This window comes from Ranitomeya imitator, chromosome 1, assembly GCF_032444005.1.
Source record: "Ranitomeya imitator isolate aRanImi1 chromosome 1, aRanImi1.pri, whole genome shotgun sequence".
NCBI classification, from domain to species: domain Eukaryota; kingdom Metazoa; phylum Chordata; class Amphibia; order Anura; family Dendrobatidae; genus Ranitomeya; species Ranitomeya imitator.
In genome coordinates, this window is record NC_091282.1 from 458,985,653 (window position 1) to 459,004,894 (window position 19,242).

Sequence of the window (19,242 nt, forward strand, 5' to 3'; positions counted from 1 at the left end):
ACACAGTGATGACTCTCTGAGTACAGATAATGTAGGAGATATCACCTGCAGTCCCATGTAACACCACAGATAACACAGTGATAACTCTCTGAGTACAGATAATGTGGTAGGTGTCACCTGCAGTCCTATGTAACACCACAGATAACACAGTGATAACTATCGGAGTACAGATAGTGTAGTAGATGTCACCTGCAGTCCTATGTAACACCACAGATAACACACTGATAACTCTCTGAGTACAGATAATGTAGTAGGTGTCACCTGCAGTCCTATGTAACACCACAGATAACACAGTGATAACTCTCTGAGTACAGATAATGTAGTAGGTGTCACCTGCAGTCCTATGTAACACCACAGATAACACAGTGATAACTCTCTGAGTACAGATAATGTAGTAGATGTCACCTGCAGTCCTATGTAACACCACAGATAACACAGTGATCACTCTCTGAGTACAGATAATGTAGTAGATGTCACCTGCAGTCCTATGTAACACCACAGATAACACAGTGATAACTCTCTGAGTACAGATAATGTAGTAGATGTCACCTGCAGTCCTATGTAACACCACAGATAACACAGTGATAACTCTCTGAGTACAGATAATGTAGTAGGTGTCACCTGCAGTCCTATGTAACACCACAGATAACACAGTGATAACTCTCTGAGTACAGATAATGGAGTAGATGTCACCTGCAGTCCTATGTAACACCACAGATAACACAGTGATAACTCTCTGAGTACAGATAATGGAGTAGATGTCACCTGCAGTCCTATGTAACACCACAGATAACACAGTGATGACTCTCTGAGTACAGATAATGTAGTAGATGTCACCTGCAGTCCTATGTAACACCACAGATAACACAGTGATGACTCTCTGAGTACAGATAATGTAGCAGATGTCACCTGCAGTCCTATGTAACACCACAGATAACACAGTGATAACTCTCTGAGTACAGATAATGTAGTAGATGTCACCTGCAGTCCTATGTAACACCACAGATAACACAGTGATATCTCTCTGAGAACAGATAATGTAGTAGATGTCACCTGCAGTCCTATGTAACACCACAGATAACACAGTGATAACTCTCTGAGTACAGATAATGCAGTAGATGTCACCTGCAGTCCTATGTAACACCACAGATAACACAGTGATATCTCTCTGAGTACAGATAATGTAGTAGATGTCACCTGCAGTCCTATGTAACACCACAGATAACACAGTGATCACTCTCTGAGTACAGATAATGTAGTAGGTGTCACCTGCAGTCCTATGTAACACCACAGATAACACAGTGATAACTCTCTGAGTACAGATAATGGAGTAGATGTCACCTGCAGTCCTATGTAACACCACAGATAACACAGTGATAACTCTCTGAGTACAGATAATGGAGTAGATGTCACCTGCAGTCCTATGTAACACCACAGATAACACAGTGATGACTCTCTGAGTACAGATAATGTAGTAGATGTCACCTGCAGTCCTATGTAACACCACAGATAACACAGTGATGACTCTCTGAGTACAGATAATGTAGCAGATGTCACCTGCAGTCCTATGTAACACCACAGATAACACAGTGATAACTCTCTGAGTACAGATAATGTAGTAGATGTCACCTGCAGTCCTATGTAACACCACAGATAACACAGTGATAACTCTCTGAGTACAGATAATGTAGTAGATGTCACCTGCAGTCCTATGTAACACCACAGATAACACAGTGATAACTCTCTGAGTACAGATAATGCAGTAGATGTCACCTGCAGTCCTATGTAACACCACAGATAACAGTGATAACTCTCTGAGTACAGATAATGGGGTAGATGTCACCTGCAGTCCTATGTAACACCACAGATAACACAGTGATAACTCTCTGAGTACAGATAATGTAGTAGATGTCACCTGCAGTCCTATGTAACACCACAGATGACACAGTGATCACTCTCTGAGTACAGATAATGTAGTAGATGTCACCTGCAGTCCTATGTAACACCACAGATAACACAGTGATCACTCTCTGAGTACAGATAATGTAGTAGATGTCACCTGCAGTCCTATGTAACACCACAGATAACACAGTGATAACTCTCTGAGTACAGATAATGTAGTAGATGTCACCTGCAGTCCTATGTAACACCACAGATAACACAGTGATAACTCTCTGAGTACAGATAATGTAGTAGATGTCACCTGCAGTCCTATGTAACACCACAGATAACACAGTGATAACTCTCTGAGTACAGATAATGTAGTAGATGTCACCTGCAGTCCTATGTAACACCACAGATAACACAGTGATAACTCTCTGAGTACAGATAATGTAGTAGGTGTCACCTGCAGTCCTATGTAACACCACAGATAACACAGTGATAACTCTCTGAGTACAGATAATGGAGTAGATGTCACCTGCAGTCCTATGTAACACCACAGATAACACAGTGATAACTCTCTGAGTACAGATAATGTAGTAGATGTCACCTGCAGTCCTATGTAACACCACAGATAGCACAGTGATATCTCTCTGAATACAGATAATGGAGTAGATGTCACCTGCAGTCCTATGTAACACCACAGATAACACAGTGATGACTCTCTGAGTACAGATAATGTAGTAGATGTCACCTGCAGTCCTATGTAACACCACAGATAACACAGTGATGACTCTCTGAGTACAGATAATGTAGCAGATGTCACCTGCAGTCCTATGTAACACCACAGATAACACAGTGATAACTCTCTGAGTACAGATAATGTAGTAGATGTCACCTGCAGTCCTATGTAACACCACAGATAACACAGTGATAACTCTCTGAGTACAGATAATGTAGTAGATGTCACCTGCAGTCCTATGTAACACCACAGATAACAGTGATAACTCTCTGAGTACAGATAATGGGGTAGATGTCACCTGCAGTCCTATGTAACACCACAGATAACACAGTGATAACTCTCTGAGTACAGATAATGTAGTAGATGTCACCTGCAGTCCTATGTAACACCACAGATAACACAGTGATAACTCTCTGAGTACAGATAATGTAGTAGATGTCACCTGCAGTCCTATGTAACACCACAGATAACAGTGATAACTCTCTGAGTACAGATAATGGGGTAGATGTCACCTGCAGTCCTATGTAACACCACAGATAACACAGTGATAACTCTCTGAGTACAGATAATGTAGTAGATGTCACCTGCAGTCCTATGTAACACCACAGATAACACAGTGATAACTCTCTGAGTACAGATAATGTAGTAGATGTCACCTGCAGTCCTATGTAACACCACAGATAACACAGTGATAACTCTCTGAGTACAGATAATGTAGTAGATGTCACCTGCAGTCCTATGTAACACCACAGATAGCACAGTAATAGCTCTCTGAGTACAGATAATGTGGTAGATGTCACCTGCAGTCCTATGTAACACCACAGATAACACAGTGATAACTCTCTGAGTACAGATAATGGGGTAGATGTCATCTGCAGTCCTATGTAACACCACAGATAACACAGTGATAACTCTCTGAGTACAGATAATGTAGTAGATGTCACCTGCAGTCCTATGTAACACCACAGATAACACAGTGATAACTCTCTGAGTACAGATAATGTAGTAGATGTCACCTGCAGTCCTATGTAACACCACAGATAACCCAGTGATAACTCTCTGAGTACAGATAATGCAGTAGATGTCACCTGCAGTCCTATGTAACACCACAGATAACCCAGTGATAACTCTCTGAGTACAGATAATGCAGTAGATGTCACCTGCAGTCCTATGTAACACCACAGATAACACAGTGATAACTCTCTGAGTACAGATAATGTAGTAGATGTCACCTGCAGTCCTATGTAACACCACAGATAACACAGTGATAACTCTCTGAGTACAGATAATGGGGTAGATGTCATCTGCAGTCCTATGTAACACCACAGATAACACAGTGATAACTCTCTGAGTACAGATAATGTAGTAGATGTCACCTGCAGTCCTATGTAACACCACAGATAACACAGTGATAACTCTCTGAGTACAGATAATGTAGTAGATGTCACCTGCAGTCCTATGTAACACCACAGATAACCCAGTGATAACTCTCTGAGTACAGATAATGCAGTAGATGTCACCTGCAGTCCTATGTAACACCACAGATAACCCAGTGATAACTCTCTGAGTACAGATAATGCAGTAGATGTCACCTGCAGTCCTATGTAACACCACAGATAACACAGTGATAACTCTCTGAGTACAGATAATGTAGTAGATGTCACCTGCAGTCCTATGTAACACCACAGATAACACAGTGATAACTCTCTGAGTACAGATAATGCAGTAGATGTCACCTGCAGTCCTATGTAACACCACAGATAACCCAGTGATAACTCTCTGAGTACAGATAATGCAGTAGATGTCACCTGCAGTCCTATGTAACACCACAGATAACACAGTGATAACTCTCTGAGTACAGATAATGGGGTAGATGTCACCTGCAGTCCTATGTAACACCACAGATAACACAGTGATAACTCTCTGAGTACAGATAATGGGGTAGATGTCACCTGCAGTCCTATGTAACACCACAGATAACACAGTGATAACTCTCTGAGTACAGATAATGGGGTAGATGTCACCTGCAGTCCTATGTAACACCTTTTAGGTGGAGTTACTGTGTCATTCTGGAGTTATATGACTTGATGTCGGCTGATGGTTTCCTCTTGGGTTGTGGTTTGTCTGGTTACATACTCGTCTCCTCGGGGGCGGTCACATGAGTTAATGTCCCTCCTTTTTGATGTGTCCCTGTAACTACGCACCTCCTCCCCCGCAGTCCTTGGGGACTCATTTTTGGGCTTCCGGTATGTGCAGCGTTTTCTTCGCAGATGTCCTGTAATAGAACCTGACACCGTCCATCACTACAGCGCAGGAATCAACACCGTCGTGCAGACTCGTCTTCAGGAGAAGGTTCTGCCCCCGAGGAGCGTTCCAGCAAACATCATTATCTCATTATTATCTGCTGCTCATCCCTTATCGATGTCTATAATGTGGAATTGTAACCCCTTCGACGCCAGTCACCCCTTCCATCCTCTGTATAATGAATATGTAGTATTGCCATTTGGCTGCTGTTGATGGATCTTGTTGGGCTGGTTTCACATAATCATGTATACTGACCAGTGGGTCCCTTCACCTGCACTCCCTGCTCCATGCAGGTCTACGAAGCAGCTCAGATCTGGAGACCTTGTGAGGCGGGAACGGCCCGTAATGGAAACTGATAAGAAGCTGCTGTTGTTGGATCCTGTCTTCCTATCTTTCATTGACAATGGATGCGGTGAACACACTGCTGTGTGGATCTGTTATTCTCATCTGGTTTTGGAATCTGCGATTGATTTGCTGTTTATGGATTTCTATCGTCTTTCTTTTATTTCTACTGGAAACTGTCACCGCGCTGCTGTTGATGGATCTGTTATTCAGTATCTTACCTATATATTGGCGCTCCGTCCTTCTGACGTTCCAACTTATTAGTATATAGTCTGGACCAAAAGATTTAACATTGACACAAGTTTTGTTACATTTTGCTGCTTCTTCATGTTCTATAATGTTTCTATGGTTACTGGAGGACAATTGGTTACATTCTACAAGTTGTTACATGTTATTGACAAATGCAAAAACTTTCTATAAATATTCCCAGACTTCTGTCCCTTATTCTCCAGACTCCTGCACCTTATTCTCCAGACTCCTGCCCCTTATTCTCCACACTCCTGCCCCTTATTGTCCAGACTCTTCCCCCTTATTCTCCACACTCCTGCCCCTTATTCTCCAGACTCTTCCCCCTTATTCTCCACACTCCTGCCCCTTATTCTCAAGACTCCTGGACCTTATTCTCCAGACTCCTGCCCCTTATTCTCCAGACTCCTGGACCTTATTCTCCAGACTCCTGCCCCTTATTCTCCAGACTCCTGGACCTTATTCTCCAGACTCCTGCCCCTTATTCTCCAGACTCCTGCTCATTATTCTCTACACTACTGCCCCTTATTTTCCACACTCCTGCCCCTTATTCTCCAGACTCCTGCCCCTTATTCTCCACACTCCTGCCCCTTATTCTCCAGACTCCTGCCCCTTATTCTCCAGACTCCTGGACCTTATTCTCCAGACTCCTGCCCCTTATTCTCCAGACTCCTGCCCCTTATTCTCCACACTTCTGCCCCTTATTGTCCAGACTCCTGCAACTTATTCTCCACACTTCTGCCCCTTATTGTCCAGACTCCTGCAACTTATTCTCCACACTCCTGCCCCTTATTCTCCAGACTCCTGCACCTTATTCTCCAGACTCATGCCCCTTATTCTCCAGACTCCTGGACCTTATTCTCCAGACTCCCGCCCCTTATTCTCTAGACTCCTGCCCCTTATTCTCCAGACTTCGGCCGCTTATTCTCCACACTCCCGCCCCTTATTCTCCACACTCCTGCCCCTTATTCTCCAGACCTCTGCCCCTTATTCTCCAGACTCCTGCCCCTTATTCTCCAGACTCCTGCCCCTTATTCTCCAGACTCCTGCCCCTTATTCTCCAGACTCCTGCTCCTTATTCTCCACACTCCTGCCTCTTATTCTCCAGACTCCTGCCCCTTATTCTCCTGACTCCTGCCCCTTATTCTCCGCACTTCTGCCCCTTATTCTCCAGACCTTTGCCCCTTATTGTCCAGAGTCCTGCCCCTTATTCTCCAGACTCCTGCCCCTTATTCTCCAGACTCCTGTCCCTTATTCTCCACACTCCTGCGCCTTATTCTCCACACTTCTGCCCCTTATTCTCCGCACTCCTGCGCCTTATTCTCCGCACTTCTGCCCCTTATTCTCTAGACCTCTGCCCCTTATTCTCCAGACTCCTGCCCCTTATTCTCCACACTCCTGCCTGTCACGATTCCCCTGACCGCTGTCACCACTGGGTCAGGATTCACACCGTGACCGTCACCCCTACGTCACGGATCAGGGTGACTTTAGGCCAACAGACGGCTATCACATGTGCAGGGGGGCTTATCTTAGTTATCCCTCCACTGCTAACAATGTGATGAAAAACCACACACAAGGCTATTGACCTCTTAGTTTACAGCAGGGGCTTATTCTAGGTATCCCACTGCTTTTCTATATACCACGAACTGCAGGGATTTATGTATATCCCGCTTACAGTTCCACTTAACACTTGCAGCTCTCTGGCGCCCCCTTACTCTCAGGTCAGATTAGGTACTGCACCCTGGGTAATTAGTCGCCAGCAAGGCTGCCTGCTATGTACTGGCTATTGGGCACGCTGCAGCGACGCGATAACTACTCCCACACAGGCAGGAACAATAATTATCAAACCCGCAGTTGCTTCAGCATAATCCAACCGTCAGCACACTTTCGCTGCCACCAGCTTCGATTAAACGGGTCCGAAGCTAACCCAACACAACAGTAACAGTAGCGTATTTTCCCTTCAAGAGACTTAGGGTACGGTTTAGAGCAGGAGAACGAACTAATATATAATAGTATATCCCATTCAAAATAACTAGGCAGTGCGTTATTAAAAATAGTTTATAAAGATGTTATACATGAGACAATTGCAAATATGTACAAGGGTAATTATAACATAAAGGGAATAAATGAGAAAAGATAACACTCACATATTAAAAGCATTGCAGGCATCCAGGCTAGTGCAGTTTCCATACATCCCAGTCCATGGGATGTACCAGCTCTTCCAGGACAATAGGACAAAGCAGTCCAGAAGGAGAAATCAGCAAAAAGTGACTCCTCAGAGCCTGCCAGACACTTAAAACATTAAGGCTGTGACATCACAGAAAGGCTGGCTTATCCAGACCCTCCTCTCTCTACATTCTGCCTAAACTTTAAACTATTCTCTCTAATTTCTATAACTTCACTACAAAACATGACAGAGTCATACCAAACCCATAATTCATCTCGGATTAACGTGAGCATTCTAATGAGATCAAATATGTCCTATCTGGGATACATATTTACAGAGAAAACCCTACTTCTTTATCAGATGGAGTTAGAAACCCGAGTGTCATGAGATGTGTAGCTACACCGAGTGAGACTACGAATATATATTTTCGTATTTCTAGCTTAAATCGTTTGCCTAATATCTAACAAAAACTAAACAAAGAATCTTTCATGAATTTTTGGAGCCATTTTTCCTGTTCTAGCTGGACAAGAGCTTACACAGGAAATGCTAGTCGTAAATTCCGCTCGGCAATAAAACCTCTCTTCCCCCATACTCTCAGAGAAGGAAAGCCAGGAATTTGCAGCTACAAACTGTTCTCCAAGAAGGGGGGTTTAGCCCACTCAGGCTAGCAAAAGAACTACTTATGATATTTCATACCATATCGTGACACCTCCCCCTTTTGGTGTGCGCTAGGGAGGCAGTACCCCACGGTATGCCTCCATGGGCACCTCAGTAGGTTCACCCTGGCGGGAGAGTCCATCTGCATTCCCATGCTCTTTGCCCGTTTTATGTTCAATGGTGAAGTCAAACTGCTGAAGGGCAAGGCTCCAGCGTAGCAACCTGCCGTTGGTTCCACACATGGCGTTTAGCCAGCGCAGAGGGTTGTGGTCGGTCACCACAGTGAAGGTGTGACCGTACAAGTAGGGCTGCAAGCGCTGCAGGGCCCAGACTATGGCCAGGCACTCCTTCTCGATGGTGGAGTAGGCCACTTCCCTCGGCAAAAGTTTCCGACTCAGGTATAACACGGGGTGCTCTTGGTCCTCCGAGTCAACCTGGCTGAGTACAGCACCAAGGCCAAACTCGCTGGCGTCGGTCTGCACCAAGAACGGTCGACTGCTGTCGACTGCTTTCAACACAGGGGCGTTGCACAGTGCGGTTTTCAACGCCTTGAAAGCCCCCTCACAGCCATCTGTCCAGTTGACGATGTGGGGTAGCTTCTTCCGGGTGAGGTCCGTCAAAGGTTTTGCCAGGCTACTATAGTGCTGTACGAAGCGCCTATAGTACCCTGCAGTGCCCAAGAAGGACATCACCTGTTTCTTGGTCACGGGAGTGGGCCAGTTCACGATCGCGCCCACTTTCTCCGGCTCTGGCTTCAGGGTGCCTCCGCCTACCCGGTGTCCTAGGTAGTGAACCTCCCTCTTGCCCATCTGACACTTCCCCGGCTTGATAGTCAGTCCTGCTTGGTGAATCCGCCTGAGCACCTCCTCGAGATGCTGCAGGTGTTCCTTCCAGGAGGGACTGAAGATGGCAATGTCATCCAAGTACGCCACGGCGTACGTCTCCAGTCCCTGAAGCAGGCGGTTGACCATCCGCTGGAAAGTGGCAGGGGCATTCTTCATGCCGAAGGGCATGACCGTGGACTCGTACAGTCCAAAGGGTGTGATAAAGGCGGACTTTTCCTGCGCCTCGGGGCTCAGGGGAATCTGCCAGTATCCTCGACTCAGATCCATTATTGTTAGATAATCTGCGACAGCTAACTTCTCAAGCAGGTCCTCCATGCGCGGCATTGGGTGCGCATCCGAGGCTGTGATGGCGTTGAGCCCCCTGTAGTCCACGCAGAACCGGGTGGTCCGGTCCTTCTTTGGCACGAGAACTACAGGTGATGCCCACGCGCTCTTTGACCGCCGAATCACCCCCAGCTGTAACATCTCATCGATCTCTTGGCGCATAGTCTGCTGCACCTGGTCAGAGATTCGATAGGGTGTTCGCCGTAGTGGGGCGTGATTCCCGGTGTCCACCTCATGGACTGCTAACTCAGTCCTCCCAGGTCGGTTGGAGAACACGACCCGGAAAGGTTCCAGGGTGGTTTGCAACTGCACCCGCTGGGGTTCAGTTAACGAGGCGCTTACCTCCACATCCTCGATGGACCCATTGGCCTTGGCTTGGGCCAGCAAGTCCAGGAGGGTGTCTTCCTCACCGTCTTCGGGCAAGCTGCAGACCGGTAGGACGAAAGGTTCACGTTCGTGATGAGCCTTCATCATGTTGACGTGAAAGGCCTTTCGCCTACCCCGAGCGTGGTCAAGCGTGACCACGTACGTGACCGGGTTGAGCTGTTGGTGGACGACGTACGGGCCCTCCCAGGCTGCCTGAAGCTTATCCGTTGGTACGGGGACCAGCACCCACACCTTTTGACCCACGTGGTAGGTCCGCTCCCGGGCGTTCTGGTCGTACCAGTGCTTCTGATCAGCCTGAGCCTGCGTCATGTTGTCATGCACCAACTGCGTCAAGGTCTGCATCTTGTCACGGAAGCGCATGACATACTCCACTATGGACACTTCAGAAGGGTTCGGCTCCTCTTCCCAGGATTCTCTTACCAACCCAAGGGGTCCCCGAACTCGCCTGCCGTACAGGAGCTCGAAGGGGGAGAACCCCGTCGAGGCCTGCGGAACCTCTCTGTAAGCGAACAGCAGGTGTGGGAGGTACCGCTCCCAGTCGCGCCCTTGAGTCTCAACCAGCATGCGTAGCATCTGTTTGAGGGTACCATTGAAGCGTTCACACAAGCCATTGGTCTGTGGGTGGTACGCACTCGATACCAGGTGCTTCCCCTGCATTTTCTTACAGAGAGCCTCCATTAGGCGAGACATAAATTGGGTCCCTTGATCAGTAAGCATTTCCCTGGGAAATCCTACACGTGAAAAGATGGCCAACAGGGCATCCGCCACCTTATCTGCCCTAGTTGACGACAGAGCTACTGCCTCTGGGTACCGGGTAGCATAGTCTACCACAGTAAGGATGTATTGCTTTCCAGAGCTGCTGGGGACGGCCAGCGGGCCCACAATGTCCACCGCGATCCTCTGGAAAGGCTCTTCTATCACTGGCAAAGGGATCAGGGGAGCCTTAAGAGCAGGCCCTGCCTTCCCCACTCTTTGACAGGTGACACAGGAGCGGCAGTAGTTTGACACATCTGTCCCCATCTTAGGCCAATAGAAGTGTTGAGACAGCCGGGCCTTAGTTTTGCTGATCCCCAAGTGTCCAGCTAGCGGGATCTCATGGGCAATCCGCAACAACTCACCCCGGAATTGCTGCGGGACGACCAGCTGTCTTTCCCTCAACCACTCCTTTTGTGATTCTCCGGGTACTGTCTCCCGGTATAACCTTCCTTGTTCCCAGAACACCCTCTCCTTATCAGTCACGGAGGTGGGCGTCTCGGCGAGTTGTCTCAAACTCTCTAGGCTCGCATCTGTGTGCAGAGCGGCCTGAAACTCCTGGCTAGGGGAAGCCAAAAGCGACGTCAGGGTCCCTTCCCCACGGGAACCCTCTTGGACCTGCTCTGGGTCCACCTCTGGTTCAGTCACAGTGGGGACTGAGGAGGGTCCGGAAGGCAGACAGTTATCTGCGTTCCGGGCACTCTGACTGCGGGTGACAGCAGCTACATAGGCTGTCTCCCCGGGGGTTTCTACAGGCCCATCAGCCGGCGCTGCTATGGGCTCTACCTCCCCATCCACCTCCAACACTTCAGGGGCATTGCTACTTATGGGCCAGTTACCTTCCTCGGTGGCACTGGTCACTTTCATGGCGTCACCTTGCTCATGGTTCCCATGCTTCTCCCCATTTCCTGTAGCACCGACACTTGCCCCTGTTAGGGGTTCCTCAGCCGTCTCACTCCGCAGAGCGACGTGGCTGGGCACGCCTGTACCTATGGACACATTAACCTTCACAGAAAAATCATTATCAGGTTCCGCTGGCACAGGTACAACATTTTCACCCTCAATCCTAGGGAAAAAATGGTTATTAGATGCATCATTACAAGATAAAGCATGGTCAGGTAACACATGCGATTTCCCATCATCATCATCATCATCAGGGTTAACGTCACCCTTATTAGTAGATTGGGGAGGGGTGTCAGGGACGTAGTATGCAAACATCCTCCCCAAATCAGTTCCCAACAAAACATCAGTGGGCAAATTATCCGACAGCCCCACTTCCTTCACCCCGCTCCCAGCACCCCAATCAATAAAAACCCGGGCCATCGGTAAGGGACAGCTGATGCCCCCAATCCCAGTGACAGTTAGGGTTTTCCCCGGAATGATTTCTTCAGGGGCCGCCAGTTCGGGTCGGATGAGGGTTCGTTCAGCCCCGGTGTCCTTGAGGCCTGTAGCAACATGGCCTCCCACAGTGACGGGCTGTACGTTGTCACACACCCTCCCAACCACACCACCCACAAAAAGAACTGCTGCATTAGGCCCTGGGGCCTTGGCTGGGGTGTTCTTCGGCCTGTCTGGACAGAAGGTACTGATATGCCCAGGCCGCTTGCAGGTGTGACACGTGCGAGGTTCGGTGGTAGGTCTGGTGCTGTTGGCCACAGGGCCAGGACCTCGGGTGTGCTGGCTGGCAGGGGTACTGGCGTTGGTTGCAGGCTTACCCCCTCTCCAGCTGGTGGTGACTGGCTTCCGCACTTCCGATCTACGGTTGGCCTCATAGGCATCGGCAATCTGCGCTGCTTTCGTCACGTCTTTGGGTTCTCTGTCCATCACGAACTGTCGCACCTCAGCTGGGCAAAGATGAAAGAACTGGTCTTTGATCATCAGGTCTCGCAGCTGCGCAAAGGTGGTCACTGACAGTCCTTGGGTCCACTGGTCAAAGTGGGTCCCCAGTCCATGCACCACATCACTGTAACTGTCGTGTGGGCCACGTTGGAGGGTCCGGAACTTTCTACGGTACACCTCGGGTGTAAGCTGGTACTTGGCTATCAGAGCCTTTTTGATGGCCTCATAGTCACCATCTTGTTCTTGAGGGAGGGCAGCAAACGCCTCCAGAGCTTTACCTTTCAGCCCTGGTGTCAGGTATCGGGCCCATTCATCTGTAGGCAGCCGGTACTGTCTGCAGGCTTTCTCAAAGGCCCGCAGAAAAGTGTCCAAGTCCCCGTCCTTCTCCATAACAGGGAAGTGATCAGGCCGGGGCTTCGGTGTCTGAGCGCTGCTGGGCTCACGGTTGGTCTGAGACAACCCCTGCATTTGCAGTCGGGCTAACTGCAGCTGGTACTCCCGCTCAGCTTGCCGCTCGGCTCGCTGGGCCTGTGCCTCTCTCTCAGCTCGGGCCTCTCTCTCGGCTTGCTGGGCCTGGGCCTCCTGCCGGTATTGCTGAATCAGCTGCCGACGTCCCTCATGGTCGTCAGTGGGGAATTCTTTCAAGGCCGCCTGCAGGTGGGGGTCCAATTCGCCCGGATCGCTAACAGGGCCAGCATTCAGTGGTTGGACCTCTGCTGCAGCACCATGTTCGCTGGTGCTGGCTTCTGCGGCCTCTGAGCTCTGAGATTGGTCTCGAGCGGCTTCCCATTGCACCAGATCTGCGACCAGTTGGGCTTTGTTTTTGCTTGCAAAGTCAATGTGCTGTGTCTTGCATAAGGCGACAAGGGTGTCTCTGGTCTGCTGCTCATAGAAGGTTTCTCCCAGCACAACCATGGTTGCCAAATAAAAGATAGGATAGAAAAACGAAGAGAAAGGGAGGGGATAATTACCAGTACGCAATTGTCTCACAACTAAAAAGCACTGAGTTCGTTCTCCAAACTTATTTGCGCAGAGTCCTCGCAAGAACTTTCTGCAAGTTTTTAGTGAGAGGAATGATTACTCAAACCAAATCACTAATGCTCTAAGATATCCCACCGCCTTGCCACCAATTGTCACGATTCCCCTGACCGCTGTCACCACTGGGTCAGGATTCACACCGTGACCGTCACCCCTACGTCACGGATCAGGGTGACTTTAGGCCAACAGACGGCTATCACATGTGCAGGGGGGCTTATCTTAGTTATCCCTCCACTGCTAACAATGTGATGAAAAACCACACACAAGGCTATTGACCTCTTAGTTTACAGCAGGGGCTTATTCTAGGTATCCCACTGCTTTTCTATATACCACGAACTGCAGGGATTTATGTATATCCCGCTTACAGTTCCACTTAACACTTGCAGCTCTCTGGCGCCCCCTTACTCTCAGGTCAGATTAGGTACTGCACCCTGGGTAATTAGTCGCCAGAAAGGCTGCCTGCTATGTACTGGCTATTGGGCACGCTGCAGCGACGCGATAACTACTCCCACACAGGCAGGAACAATAATTATCAAACCCGCAGTTGCTTCAGCATAATCCAACCGTCAGCACACTTTCGCTGCCACCAGCTTCGATTAAACGGGTCCGAAGCTAACCCAACACAACAGTAACAGTAGCGTATTTTCCCTTCAAGAGACTTAGGGTACGGTTTAGAGCAGGAGAACGAACTAATATATAATAGTATATCCCATTCAAAATAACTAGGCAGTGCGTTATTAAAAATAGTTTATAAAGATGTTATACATGAGACAATTGCAAATATGTACAAGGGTAATTATAACATAAAGGGAATAAATGAGAAAAGATAACACTCACATATTAAAAGCATTGCAGGCATCCAGGCTAGTGCAGTTTCCATACATCCCAGTCCATGGGATGTACCAGCTCTTCCAGGACAATAGGACAAAGCAGTCCAGAAGGAGAAATCAGCAAAAAGTGACTCCTCAGAGCCTGCCAGACACTTAAAACATTAAGGCTGTGACATCACAGAAAGGCTGGCTTATCCAGACCCTCCTCTCTCTACATTCTGCCTAAACTTTAAACTATTCTCTCTAATTTCTATAACTTCACTACAAAACATGACAGAGTCATACCAAACCCATAATTCATCTCGGATTAACGTGAGCATTCTAATGAGATCAAATATGTCCTATCTGGGATACATATTTACAGAGAAAACCCTACTTCTTTATCAGATGGAGTTAGAAACCCGAGTGTCATGAGATGTGTAGCTACACCGAGTGAGACTACGAATATATATTTTCGTATTTCTAGCTTAAATCGTTTGCCTAATATCTAACAAAAACTAAACAAAGAATCTTTCATGAATTTTTGGAGCCATTTTTCCTGTTCTAGCTGGACAAGAGCTTACACAGGAAATGCTAGTCGTAAATTCCGCTCGGCAATAAAACCTCTCTTCCCCCATACTCTCAGAGAAGGAAAGCCAGGAATTTGCAGCTACAAACTGTTACTCCAAGAAGGGGGGTTTAGCCCACTCAGGCTAGCAAAAGAACTACTTATGATATTTCATACCATATCGAGACACTGCCCATTATTCTCCGCACTCCTGCCCCTTATTCTCCACACTCTTGCCCCTTATTCTCCACACTCCTGCCCCTTATTCTCCAGACTCCTGCCCCTTATTCTCCAGACTCCTGCCCCTTATTCTCCAGACTGCTGCCCCTTATTCTCCAGACTCCTGCCCCTTATTCCCCAGACTTCTGCCCCTTATTCTCCAGACTCCTGCCCCTTATTCTCCAGACTCCTGCCCCTTATTCTCCACACTCCTGCCCCTTATTCTCCACACTCCTGTCCCTTATTCTCCACACTCCTGTCCCTTATTCTCCACACTCCTGCCCCTGATTTTCCAGACTCCTGTCCCTTATTCTCCACACTCCTGCCCCTTATTCTCCACACTCCTGCCCCTTATTCTGCACACTCCTGCCCCTTATTCTCCTCACTTCTGCCCCTTATTCTCCACACTCCTGCCCCTTATTCTCCACACTCCTGCCCCTTATTCTCCACACTCCTGCCCCTTATTCTCCACACTCCTGCCCCTTATTCTCCACACTCCTGCCCCTTATTCTCCAGACTCCTGCCATTTATTCTCCAGACTTCTGCCCCTTATTCTCCACACTCCTGCCCCTTATTCTCCAGACTCCTGCCATTTATTCTCCAGACTCCTGCCCGTTATTCTCCAGACTCCTGCCCTTTATTCTCCACACTTCTTTCTTCAGCAGTTGGATTTCAGCTTCTGGTCAGATCCTTATTGATGGCCGCCCGACAGAGCTCGGAGTTGTCACAATTTCTGGCTTTTGTCACTTTTTGAGGTTTGCTCTAAGTTTCTCGTTGAGATCTGAGTTTTTTCCTGGACCCAATATTTTGCTTAGTTCTCACTTTTTCCTGGTGACCTGGTCTCCTTCATAAGGGAAAAGTCATCAACATCACATTGTCCTGAATGATGGGAGAAGTTGTTCTTGTAGGAAGATTAGATCCCGTTCTTTATTCGTGGCCTTTTTAGGTATAATATTGAGAGACCCCTCCATGGATGAGAAGACCTGATATGAGTGGTCTCAGGAGGCCTTTGTCACCAGCCATGGTCACCCGCAGCCGCCTCAGGGAGAACATCTGGGGATGACAACCCCCACCATCCCGCCAGCAGCCGGGAATAGGAGGAAAGCAAACAGTCTGAAAATATCAGACTCCCCTCCGTCCTCCTCTGGTCACCAGCGGTGGCTGCAACATGGGATTACTGGGGTTAGCAGGGAGATCCCAATCCCTGCAGGTGGCAGATAACAGGGAGTAATAGACTGGATTCCCATGTCCAATCACCTGAATAAAGTGGCTGATAACAGAGAATAATAGGGTATTTTATCTATTGGTGTTTACAGAGGCTGCTGCGGAGTTATAAATCCTGTCTGGAGCCCATGGCGCCGGTGGCGCCCCCTCAGGTGCCAGTAAGCGGATTTTTCCACACATCGTACCAGTAAATGAGTTACATAATTTTCTGGTAATAGGTTACATAATCGGCGTGTGTCATCCCCCGCAGCTGTGACCCCTGCTGGACTCTTAATAACAAGCACAAGTATTGGGCACCGGGGGCGACAACAGTGCACACATAACAGTGAGTCCTCGCCTCCTCCTGGACGTCAGTCCCTGCTGTCCTAGGATTGCATTCATGAACCAGGAGGCCCTGGATGAGTAATGGTGGGGAGCTTACTAGATAGTGGAGAGTGATAGGATGTAGAACGGACCCTGGGAAAAGACAATGTTAGTGCGCCCCCTAACCTGCGGACTGTCAGCAGTCGCTGAGCCCAGCATTTATCCCCTGTTCCATATTCTTTCATACTTTTTAACTTGTGTTTTTGCCACATTTTTTTAATGTAACTGTTTTATTACCCTAATCCTATCACAACCAATAACTCTGCTCCCTAGTCCTGACCCAAATACTAAACATAACCCTAGCCCTAACCCTAGTCCTAACTATAGCCCTTATTTTAATTCTAACCTTAGCCCTAACCCAAGTCCTAATCCTCACTGTAACCCAAGCCTTAACCTTAGCCCTAGCCCTATCCTTAAGCCTAGTCTTAACCCTATATCTAACCATAGTCCTAACTTTAACCCTGATCCTAGCCCTAACCCTAGTACCAAACCTATCCCTCACCCTAACCCTAGTCCTATCCCCTAGCCCTAACTCTAGTACCAAACCTATTCATAACCCTAACCCTAGTCCTAACCCTAGTCCTAAACCTATCCCTAACCCTAACCTTAGCCCTAACCCTTGTCCTAACCCTAGTCCCAAACTTAGTCCTAACCCTAGCCCTAACCCTAACTCTAGCTCTAACTATAGCCCTTATTTTAATTCTAACCTTAGCCCTAATCCAAGTCCTAATCCTCACTGTAACCCAAGCCTTAACCTTAACCCTAACCCTATCCTTAACCCTAGTCCTAACCCTATATCTAACCATAGTCCTAACCTTAACCCTGATCCTAGCCCTAACCCTAGTACCAAACCTATCCCTCACCCTAACCCTAGTCCTATCCCCTAGCCCTAACCCTAGTACCAATCCTATCCATAACCCTAGTCCTAACCCTAGCCCTATCCCTAGCCCTAACCCTAGTCCTAAACCTATCTCTAACCCTAACCTTAGCCCTAACCCTTGTCCTAACCCTTGTCCCAAACTTAGTCCTAACCCTAGCCCTAACCCTAACTCTAGCTCTAACTATAGCTATAGCCCTTATTTTAATTCTAACCTTAGCCCTAATCCAAGTCCTAATCCTCACTGTAACCCAAGCCTTAACCTTAGCCCTAACCCTATCCTTAACCCTAGTCCTAACCCTATATCTAACCATAGTCCTAACCTTAACCCTGATCCTAGCCCTCACCCTAGTACCACACCTATCCCTAGCCCTAACCCTAGTCCTAAACCTATCCTTAACCCTAACCTTAGCTATAACCCTTGTCCTAACCCTAACCCTAGTCCCTAACTTAGTCCTAACCCTAACTGTAGCTCTAACTATAGCCATTATTTTAATTCTAACCTTAGCCCTAACCCAAGTCCTAATCCTCACTGTAACCCTAGCCCTAACATTAGTCTTAATACTAACCCTAACTTTAACCTTATTCTTAACCTAAGTCCTATCCGTAGTCCTGAGCCTAGCTCTAATTTTAGTTCTAACATTAGCTCAAATTCTCGTCCTAATCCTAACCTTAATCTTAGTTCTCAGCCTAACCCTAACCCTAGCCCTAAGACTTGTGGCACAAGTAAAGGGCATAAATTGTGTGCAGTCATAGAAGCAGGCGCCTGGTCAGCTATCCCTGTGTTTATCTTGTTACATAATACAATTGTTGGATCGTTATCTCCATGGTGATAATAATCTTAATAATCTTTATTTTTATATAGCGCTAACATATTCCGCAGCGCTTTACAGTTTGCACACATTATCATCGCTGTCCCCAATGGGGCTCACAATCTAAATTCCCTATCAGTATGTCTTTGGAATGTGGGAGGAAACCGGAGTGCCCGGAGGAAACCCACGCAAACACGGAGAGAACATACAAACTCTTTGCAGATGTTGTCTTTGGTGGGGTTTGAACCCAGGACTCCAGCGCTGCAAGGCTGCTGTGCTAACCACTGCGCCACCGTGCCGCCCAGTGATCATTCCTTACTCCTATACACCCTTTTCTTCTCAGCTCATCGCTATCCCCTTAAGTGTGTGGTTTGTGACCCCGTTATTTATTTTGGAGCGCCCTGCGATTTTTTGCTTTATCAACAATCCTGGACTGTATGAATATCGCCATATAGATGCCTACCCTCCGCCGCTCATTATTTCTTTACATTGCTTCTAGAGTCCAGAGATGAAGTCGTTTTCCATCTTCCTTCTCCTGGTCGTCCTTCTGTCTGGAGCCACTGAGGCCCTGGTCCGCTCAGAAAGCCTGAAACGTAAGTGTTCCATCTCCAGCCATACCATGCCAAATAATACTGTATATGCAGTGGGTACGGAAAGTGTTCAGACCCCTTTAAATTTTTCACTCTTTGTTTCATTGCAGCTATTTGGTAAATTCAAAAAAGTTCATTTGTTTCCTCATTAATGTGCACTCCGCACCCCATCTTGACTGAAAGAAACAGAAATGTAGATTTTTTTTGCAAATTTATTAAAAATCAAAAATTGAAATATCACATGGTGATAAGTCT

The 19,242-nt window shown here is 47.6% G+C and overlaps 1 protein-coding gene across 1 annotated transcript in view; it reads left to right on the plus strand.

Annotated features, from left to right (window-relative positions):
- Positions 1-19,242, plus strand: part of CLU (clusterin) — a 46,937-nt gene that overhangs the window by 3,161 nt on the left and 24,534 nt on the right. Inside the window, exon 2 of the mRNA XM_069764864.1 lies at positions 18,897-18,990. Coding sequence (XP_069620965.1) covers positions 18,906-18,990 — 85 coding nt within the window. The 5' untranslated portion in view covers positions 18,897-18,905. The remainder of the gene's footprint in view (positions 1-18,896; positions 18,991-19,242) is intronic.